Below are 10,570 nucleotides of genomic sequence, written 5' to 3'. Positions count from 1 at the left end.
ACAGGAAAAGTGTACACATTGGAGTGACTTGTTTTGATAGGTTTTGGTAAACACATACACTTCTTTTCATTTAGGCAAGAACAAAGAATGAGGCAATACCCAGCGTACAGAAGGTGCTTGGTTCTTTGGGAGAGCTCTTAATCTCTGGGAAATTCCTCCATGGGTTTCCATTATAGATACTATTTCCACGCAGATAAGCTCTTCCTTGGTAATGAAGCCCTCACTGTGTTGGAGGAATTTAATGCTTGACTAGAGGAGAGGCACAGTGTGGAACTGAACTTTGGGCAACCATGAAGAAAAGGATCAAGACTCTGAGCTGGATTTGAAATTCTACAGGAAATGGGTATGACAGGACTCCATGTCTTGCCTCTCTGCTGAGGCTGTTACATATGGAAAAGCCTTTTCTGTTTCCTTCAGGCTGAACTAGGGCTCACAAAATCTCACTGCACCTTTATCTGCATGGTGCACACACAGGCACGTACACTCAGGGGTAGAACTCAAGGTAGTGTCCAGTCTGCCTACGATGCAGGGACTCTTAAGATCTCCACAGGGTTGATTAGATGAATTATAAAGAGGAGCCTTACAAAAAATCACGTGCCTAAGTCCATCATCTGACTGAAAAGCTTTGTTCACTGTTCTGCTCTTAAACAGCACGATATGTATGGAATTTGGATGGACAAAATAATTCAGAATATTCTAGATGCTGCAGGTGCTAGCTGTTTGTGGTTCTCAATACTTCTCTGCAGCCTGAGTGCCAAAATCTGCCCTGCACACTGACACAATTACACTTACTTACTCCAAGTGACATGGCTGTACCTAATTGGGCTAAGCACGCAAACTTTCACTTCACATAGCCAAAGACAAACTCTGTCTCAAAATGTTTTTCTCTGAGTGCATTTTCATGGTACCTAGCCTTGTTTTAGGCTGAACAATACGTTTTTGTCTACAGGGACTAAAAATAGTTCATGTACTAATTAAAAAAAAACACATGCTGTGACAGAAAACAATAAAGGCAAGGAAATGGAAAAGCATTTTTCCATAGCCAGCAGCTTCCCTGGCACCATTACTAGCTATGAAGAGGGTTATTAGCAAGAGTAGAATTATATAAACAGTTTCCTCTGCCAGCCAGCATACACCAGAATTGTCATTTACTTTCTAATTATTCAAGTCAGCAAAATCCACCTTTTCATCAGACCAGTGGAAAGATTGGCAGAGGTTTTTAGAAGTGGGATTATGATTAGAAAAATTACTCTCTTTCTTAACAGCTCAGTGCACTAATTTCATAAACTCATTGTTATTCCTGCTTTCTTCATTGACAAAAAAAAACGGTGTTTATTCCTGCTAGCACAGTGTGCTCATCGGCTGCAGGAGGGGGAGTTGCATTCTTCTCTGCAAAATGCACTATCATCAAAATCATCCACTAACTCCAAGATGCTGAAACTTTGCTACTGGACATGGTATCTGAGAAACACATAAACAGACTGAGTTTTGGGCTATGATAATACTAGTTATAGTTTGAAACAGCAGGGCAGATCTGATCTGGAGTTAATGAGAAGTAAACAGTGTTAAAGAGTTTTTGCACAAATTTAAATGACAAATTTGAGGATAAGCTATTCATCTCTTTGGCTTTATATCCTGATGAAAAAAGCAGCTGACTAGACCTAAATCAGTGCTAATGTTTGCTCTAGATCTGGCAGAATAGTGTGGATGCTCTGAGGCTGTGCAAGGAGAGTCTGGTGGCCGCAGCGCAGCTCAGAGTGAGGGAGCTGTGTCTCAGGGAGCCCTCAAGCACAGCAGGAGGCTCCGGTTGGATAAAACCTCCAAGGTTGCATAACTTGGAACAGGTGAACAGTCCTACAGTGGGGTTATTATGTGCCTTGGGTTATGCAAGTTCTTAAGTGTTTTGCTGGATGGGGGCCCTAATCTCTCAGTATCATTTTCTCCTATATTTAGAAAGGTAATAATTATTCCTCCATCAGGAAGGGAAGTAATTGATTTAGTAAAGATTACAGATAGAAGGGGGTCTGTAACTACCAAACAAAATAATCCAAAAGCATGAGAAACAAGCAAGTATGTGGAATAATATCCTGGGATGCTTATTTTATAAGAGGCAGTTCTGTTTTGGAAAGTGCTTATGTTAGACTGCCACCTTCTCTTACACAGGCCAATCATATGCATTTAAATAAACACTGCAGGAAGATAGCTAACAAACATGAGTCAAGTGGATTGCGTTCCTCCCACATCACGAATAGATGCCTTCACATCTGAGCAAAGCCTCTGAAATCACGAATGTCCTTGAAAACCCATCACTTTACACATCACTGGTTATGCTATAAATGTTCTTCGTCAAACACTGCCAGGTGCTCAACACGCTTCCTTTTGAGTGATGCTTGGGGAATATTGCTCTCAATGTTGCTAAGACAAATGTAAATTGGAAAGACATAATAATGACATTTCTAGATTCTAATTACATTTAAAATTAAAATAAAATAAGAACTAACATGATAAAATGTACTTCTGACTGTGATACTATTATTCCATAAACCATAAGCTGTTTATTCAGACAAAAAAAGTAGTTGCAGCCTGATCAACTAAGAGGGATCTTCCACCATGTTCACTGGCTGAGCCAGTCTCCCTGTTAATTGCTGCTGCTGGAGGCAGTGCTTCTGCCCTCTGCTCCCCTGCCCTGGGCTACCTCCCCTTCTGCTTGCTAGTTCAGGAGTGTCATTTCAGTTCAGCTCCCCGAATCTGTAAAAAAGAAACTCAGGGAAAATCTGATCTGCTTAGGTCAGGCATACAGATTTGCCTGATTTTTTTCTGCATGGAAGCTTGACAGCAGCTCTGTGTTCATCTTGGTGCTTTGACATTACTTCATTAACTTACAGGGAGGGTGAAGGACTTTAAAAATAATATAAAAATATCCTGATAGATAGCTCTGCTATATTTCCACTAACCCCTAGAATTCAAGCAATTTCATGCATCATTACCAACTGCAACCAAAATCAATGGCTGTAATTGAGACACAGCAAGCCAATGTGTCTCCCATGGCAGGGTTGCACCCAACAGGACTGCCAGGCCAACGTGGGTGGAGAGGGAACAGCAAATGACCTCTCTCAAATATAGCCACGTACTCAGAATGCTCTCTTATCATCATGAGCAATTCAATGTAGCTCGAGCTATTCTTTATGCTTTCTGAATAACAGCACAGGCTGTGAACCTACAGAAATCTTATTTTATGTATCATCTACTGTGTTCATATACAGGCTGATCTTTAGTGAAGACAAATTAGTCCCCATTTTTCTTACATACAAAATGCTGCTATTGCTTTAGGCTGTCAGCTACACTAGCAAACACCCTGGTTTGGCTATTCACCTTAGTAGGGATTATTTCTTATCAGGAGAATGTCTACTTTTTCAGAACAAAGGAAACCAGGGACTCCTAGGGCAAAGTCAAGTGGACTGTGGTGCTCCCAGGAAGTGTGATCGTGTGTAGCAGGATGGAGACAGCCTATAGCCTTTGTAGTCACATCAGTCACCATGTTGTCTCAGTATAAAAAGTAAGCAGGTTGCTTTCAGAGGGGTATTTATGTAAAATAAATATAGCTGTGTGCAAACATAGGTCTAAAAGAAAAAGAAATGCCCTGCAGGATCTTTGAAGTCTTCTCATTTTGTTGCCATTGGATTAACCTCCTAGCAGCAAACAAAAATGAGCTCTATTTGTGCAGGTTAGGGCCTTCCAGAGAGTTTGCTCATGAGGAGATGTGGGCATGTGGAATGCTGTAGGCTGATGGATAATGTATTTGAAAAAAGACTTTGAAGTGGAGCTGAATAGTCCTTGTATCAGGTCCACAAAGTCACTGTGGCTGCAAGATAAACTAGAAAAATAAAAGGGAGGTATTTTACTATAAAACATGTATTTTCTTTCCAGACAGAAGCATTTCCCAGTTATAGATGTTTTCAGTCTTCTGCCTGATATTGTGGGTAGATGAGCACCACAGGAATGGACAGAGAGAGATTTTTGCTCAGCTTTACATGCTTTGTGGAGAACATAAATAACCATGGTAAATAATAGAGTTGGCAGCCATGGTAAAGAATACAGACTAGTTCTCTTTCTAATTTACTTTTGGGGCTCATTTGGCTCAGATTTGTCTTTGTTGTATTAAAAACGAAGGAAAACTCCATGTAAGGCAACAGACACTTTGGTTGGAAATAGGAAAACAATGGAACAAGACTCATTGGAACTATTTACATGTTGGAGACATTAGCTGAAAAACATGTTTCACAGTCTTGGTTTCTTATTCCCTCCTACCATATTATAAAGCAGTTATGTTCTAGTTTGGGAATTGGAGTTTTGAGTACCTAAAGCTAAAATAGGGCAGGAATGGCACAAAAGTATAAAAATGGCTGGCAACTTGAGCTAGACTGGTTTTCAAAATCTGAGCCAGGAACAACACCTGCTTTTTAGAGGATTATTACAACACAATCCTGAGATTCCTTCTCACCTCTGGGATTAAGGTATTTTGGCACTGAGGACACATGTGAAACAGATTAATAATGACCTCTGTTCCATGCAGTGCTTCTCCACGGTTTATGAGGAAGATGGAGCAAGGTCTCTGCCCATTCCCTAAGCTTACTTACACATGCCTTTCATAGCAACCTTGCCCAAAGCCTCTTTTCCTCATGAAGTTATCTGCATGACAAAAAGACAACCAGTAGCAGGGCCTGAGAAACACCTACTTCCTGTGAACCATCTCATGTCAAACGAGAAGGAAATCTCTGCCTATTTTGCTGGAATTGCCTGTGAGGGTTTCAGTGCTGCCTCATTGCCTGAGAACCCATTATGTTTCCTTGTCCTTCTTCCTCACAAGTTACCTAGTGCTACTCCTAATAGTGATGAACTAACCTAAAAGGGAAAAAAACAAAGTATTTTCTGGAACAATACTAGGTGAGCTTGTTCTCTCCTTTAACTAAGATTGTTTTTTTCTGGTGAAGAATCTGCTTTACTGCATCTTATTGAAATGTTAACATGTTTCATTTGTATTATGTTTTTCTTTTACTAGACCATTGCAGACATAGTTTCTTGTTCTGTAAACATAACCACTAAGAGAAAGGCACTCTTTAATCTGCTCCAAACTCATCCAAGTTTTACAGGCTTGTCCCTTTATTGTAAGTCATCCGCACATGATTTAGCTACTTAAAAAAGTAGTTTCTGCATTGATTTGCTAATATTTTGCCTTTCAGGTGAACCACAGGAATCCAATAAAGGAAAGGAAAACATAAAGAGGCATTCCTGTTCTCACATTGCCTTTCACCAAGACGGGCTGGAAGTCCTGTTCACCTCTGTCCCAACACAGGAACTCCCCTGATGTTTGCTATTCATGGGTTCAAGTTTTAGGCTGGCAAAGTGCCAGTAAATTCATTAGTGGCACACTGGATAACAGCACAGACCCAGTCATCTGGGATTGAAACAACATTTTAACAGCCACGTTGTGATGGCTAGAAGAAATAAAACTCTGGCTAGCCTGAGCTGTCTCAGGAGGTCAGAGTACCCACATGTAGCAGATAATACAATAGACTGTTACCTCCCATCTGTAGGCAGCTTTGGGAAACCATCCTGCCTTAGTAGCTAACTAGCTGCAAATTGAAGTCTGCAAAGCTAACATATTTTTGCAGTCACCTCACTACTTTTGGGATTTGATTTTTGGCTAAAATGATTGGGTCTCATTAATCCTGAAAACTTCTTAGGACTGGAGATAACTGGAAAAACACACTCTAAATCTTACTTGAGGATCCATCCTGCTTTCCTTGTGCACCTGCAAGTGCAGGTTCTTTTGTTTGTTCTGGAAACAAAGACCAAAAAAAACAAACCAAAACAAAAAAATAAAAGAAAGAAAATGAAAAGCATGACACAAGCAAATGCTCCTGGCTGTGTGGGATGTGCCCTGAAATGAGAAAGTGCCTGTACCAATAAAACCATGTCCGGTGGCCCGAGGCTCTCCCTACCCGCTGGGCTGTGTGGAGGTGGATGGGGATGCTCTGGGACACCTGTGTGGGTCACTGCTATGTGAGTCACTGCTGGTCGGAGTACAGCTGTGCAGGGCACTGCTGCGTGGGGCATTGCCATGCAGATCAGTCCTGTGAGGATCACTGCTGTGCAACACATGGCTGTGTGGCACTGTTCTGTGGCTCACCACTGTCTGAGACACTGCTGAGCAGGACATTGTTATGTGGGAGGGACATCACTGTGGGGGACATTGCTGTGAGGATCATGACTATGTCAGACTTTACTGTGAGGAGTCATAACCATGATAGACACTGCTGTCAGGGACAACACAGGCCACTGGGACACTACTGTGTGGGTTATTGCTCTGTGGGACATGGCTGTGTGGGTCACTGCCGTGCAAGACATCACTGCATGGAACATGGATATGTGGGGCATAGCAGAGCAGGACATCCTTGTGCAGGACATCACTGTGTGGGTCATGGCTGGGCAGGATATCACTGTACAGGACATCACTGGGTGGGCTGTGGCTGTGTCAGTCACTGATGTGAGGGACATCCCTGTGTAGGTCACCACTGTGCAGTACATCCCTGTAAAACACATGATTGGGTGGGACATCACTGAGGGGACACTACCATGTGGATCCTGCGTTCCATGTGGAACACCCCTGTGGAGGACACCGCCTTGCAGGATTTTCCCAGGCACACACCCTTTCCTCATCTCCCCCCCCAAGCTTTTCCATGACAGCTTTCCTACACAATCATAGAAATGTCTGGGTTGGAAGGAACCTTAAAGATCACGTAGTCCCAACCCCCCTGCCATAGGCAGGGACACCTCCCACTAGACCAGGTCACTCAAAGCCCCATCTAACCTTATTCTGAACACTTCCAGGAAGGGATATCCACAACTTCCCGAGGAAACCTGTTCCAGTGTCTCACCACCCTCACAGTAAATAATTTATTCCTAATAGCTAATCTGAATCTGCTCTCTTTCATCTTAAAACCATCCCCCTTTGTCCTATCGTGACACGCCTTTGTAAAAGTCCCTCCCCGGCTTTCTTGTAGCCCCTTCAGGTACTGGAAGGCGGCTGTAAAGTCTCCCCAGAGCCTTCTCTTCTCCAGGCTGAACAACCCCACCCCTCAGCCTGTCTCCAGAGGAGAGGTGCTCCCGCCCTGTGATCATCTTCATAGCCCTCCTCTGGAGTTTCCCCAGGAGCTCCGTGTCCTTCCTCTGTTGGGGGCTCCAGAACTGGACACGAGACTCCAGGTGGGGTTCCACGAGAAGGGAGCAGAGGGGCAGAATCACTTCCTTTGACCTGCTGGTGTCCCGTTTACCGCTGCCAGGGGCCGCTCGGGTTAGGGAGCGGCCGAGGGGTGGTGGCCGGCGCGGTCCTGCCCTGTCCTCCCTGCTGGGCCGGGCAGGGCTGTGTCCACCCGCCCCCCGCCCCCGCTCTCTGCCCGCCCCGCTCCGCCGGGTGCCGGTGTCGGCGGGAGCGCGGAGGGGTGTGGGGATCCTCCCGTCGGGGCAGCGCGGTGATGGGCGGCGCGGCACTGTCGGGAGCGCTGTGGCTGGGGCTGCTGTGGGCCGGGAGCGGGGCCGGAGGGAGCTGCTCGGGGAAGTGCTGCGAGGGCCGGGACGCCGCCTGTGTCGGCGAAGGATGGAGGGAGGGAGGGGGCTACGGCACTTGCTACTGCGACGGAGGATGCCGGCGAGCCGGGGACTGCTGCCACGACCACAGCCAGGCGTGCCCGGGTAGGTGCGTCCCCCGCCTCGGCCCCCTCCCGGCCGAGCCCACCAGGAGGGGCGTGGGTGGGGGGCAGGCTGATCCCCTGGGCACCCCTGACCCTTTCTTCAGGTGTAGTTCGCTGGATGGTTGCCGGTGCTTCGCAGGCTGGAGATTTTCCTGGGGTTTGGAGATGAGGCGTGCGGTAAGGGTCGCAGGTGTGAGGGGGGTTCTGCAAGGCCGAATTCTGCCCGGGTATCAGCATCCTCGGTGCGAGGGCATGAGGAGGGACCAGGCTGGGGCTGTGTGAGGGGAGCAGCAGGCACGGGAGTGGGAAGAGGAGCGACTTTTCCCACACTAGGCATTTGCTAGGTTTCTGGATCAGGTTTGCCTATCTGCAGTTATTTTCCTTCTAAAACATGCTGTTACTTACTTTTCACTCACGCTTATCCCAAATACACATCAATCACTCTGGGAATGTAGGATTACAGACACAACAGGGAGATTAATTTAGCACTGTCTGTGTCCCTGAGCTGGTTCCTCACGTCTTGCCTAATATCAGTGAAGTAATTTGGTACATCACCGGGCTGAGGTTTTGTCCTCATTTCTAGGGGAAGGAATCAGCAAGGACCCATTGTGAGGGCAAGGACTTCAAAATGAGCATAGGGGAATGAGTGAGAGGGTCCTTTGCCAGGATGCAGGGAAAGGCAGGGAGCAGTGCAAGGAGGGAAAAGTGGCCTGGTTCTACCAAACTAGACCCAGCAGCCTTGAAAGTGTTGTCACTCCCTCTTGCTGTGGTATTTTTACCCATTGTGGTCTTCACAGTTTGTCCCCCCTCTCTCTGTCTGTGATGTGGGACGCTGGCGTTGCTTTACAGGTACTAGCACTCAGCCTCATCCCAGTTGCCTGGATGCAGGCCAGCTTACGGCCAAAAAGTCATGAGTCCCCACTGTACAGTCCTGCTAATTAGGGCGTATTTAGCAGGCTCAGCGCCGTGCTGACATAGCCACATAGCTTTGGGACCCAAGTTGGCTTGCGCTTGCCTGGTTTGGGAATGGGGGGTATGACTGTCAGACAGTGTGAACCTGTCCTAGGAATTGTAAAGCTGCACAGAAACATTCAGCAGAGCAGAACTCTGACACAAGGCCTCCAGAGCAAACACTGTCAGTTGTCTGACTGCTAAATAATCTCTCCAGAAGAACAGATGGGAAAAAAACATGCACCACGAGGTCTGACAGAAGGCAGCATCTTTAAAATTAGCATTTTTTAATATATTTATCTTTCATTCAGGAAAATGAAGAGAAGGAGAACTGACAAGATACTTGCTTATCATATCATTACAGCCTACTGACCCTTCAGTAAATACATTTTTTAAAAAAAAATATTCAACAGGAGACAGCTAATAAAGGTGCATAGTGTTAGCATTAAAACAGAGTTGTGATCTGTTAAAAATGTCTATGGTCTTCAGAAAGAAGGGCAAATTTGTGCTTGAAAAGTTCTATTTTAGACACTTTTCTTATAATGACTTCTGGCACCTGATGATACGTTATTGTTATCAAGACGGTATTCTTGGTCTCAGGCTCAGTGGTAGTTGGCTGGAAAGGTATGGTATGTTTGTGCTGTCTGGCCTGTACCCTGGTGAACTATGGGTGTGCTTGATCCAGGCAGAAAGGTGGAATTTTAGTGAAGTCTCTCTCTCTTCTCTCCTGCACCAGAGCTGGAATTTTACAGTCTCTGGTTGCCCACTGCAGGGAGCTAAACCCTGTTTCTGTGTCCTGTATTGCCCATTTCTGCCTGGTTTGACTCCCTGCAGTGCCTCACTGCCCAGTTGTGTGAGCACCAATGTTAGTGCAAGCAAAGAGAGCAGAACATTTTGCATGGGTGTAGCACGGGCGGACAGGACTTTGGCAGTCTGGCAGGCGAGGTGGCCCTATAGCTCATAGATCCAAAACTACAAAATACATCACAAGAAGTCATTCTTTTAAAGGCAAAAGATATATGTACTTTCTATATGCAAGCAGCCATATTTTGCATAAGCAGTAATTCTAAACAGTTCCAGTGGGAGTTTGTATCAACTTTGATGGCAGTTTTGAAAGTTGGTGTTGTTCCTTTTGGACGTTGAAGTCTCACTATTGAATGTTTCTAAATTCTGCCCATGAGTTTAATGACACCAAGGGTGTTTATTGCACGATTCACTCTGAAATACTGTTTTGAATGTAGAGTTCAAAAACTGATGACAAACATGTTAAGAAAGGTGACCAATGGTTCTTGTGGTACATCCTGTTCACCACTCATTATTTCAGCACCAACTTAGATGCTATTTCATCCTTTTATAAATATTTAACAAATCAAAGTATTTGGGGAACTTGTAAAGTACCTCAAGTATATGTAATCAAGAAATGTGTTAGGAATAATATGAAAACAATCACAGAATCACATAATCTTAGGGGTCGGAAGGGACCTCAAAAGATCATCTAGTCCAACCCCCCTGCCAGAGCAGGATCACCTACAGTACACATAGAGAGCATATAGAGTACAGTACTCCAATATAACAGAAACCACTGAAAGGAGGGGTGTCCTAAAGCTGCTAATGCCATGGTTAAATTCTGTCCTGCCTAACAATCACAGTAGCTTTGGCACTTCATGAAAAGATGGCTCAGTGGTAAGACTACGGTTTGTTTTTTTTTTTAAATCCCTACAGATCTTTAAAAATAAATGTCCTTATAGTTCTAACAATTAAGAATATTTTTGTACTTAGAGAACATTTTAAATAGAAACTATTGTACAATGAGGAAGCCTGGAAAAAGAATGACTTTGTCATTTGAATAGAAGTGTTTGCTCTGAAAA

At 44.8% G+C, this 10,570-nt stretch overlaps 1 protein-coding gene across 1 annotated transcript in view; it reads left to right on the top strand.

The window, feature by feature from the left end:
* Positions 1-7,535: 7,535 nt before the first annotated feature.
* SBSPON (somatomedin B and thrombospondin type 1 domain containing) overlaps positions 7,536-10,570 on the top strand; it is a 10,077-nt gene continuing 7,042 nt past the window's right edge. Inside the window, exon 1 of the mRNA XM_051611643.1 lies at positions 7,536-7,752. Within this exon, the coding sequence (XP_051467603.1) occupies positions 7,536-7,752 (217 nt within the window). The remainder of the gene's footprint in view (positions 7,753-10,570) is intronic.

Source organism: Apus apus, chromosome 2 (genome assembly GCF_020740795.1).
Source record: "Apus apus isolate bApuApu2 chromosome 2, bApuApu2.pri.cur, whole genome shotgun sequence".
NCBI classification, from domain to species: domain Eukaryota; kingdom Metazoa; phylum Chordata; class Aves; order Apodiformes; family Apodidae; genus Apus; species Apus apus.
The sequence above is the reverse complement of the archived record's forward strand: the minus strand, read 5'-3'. Positions and strand labels throughout refer to the sequence as shown.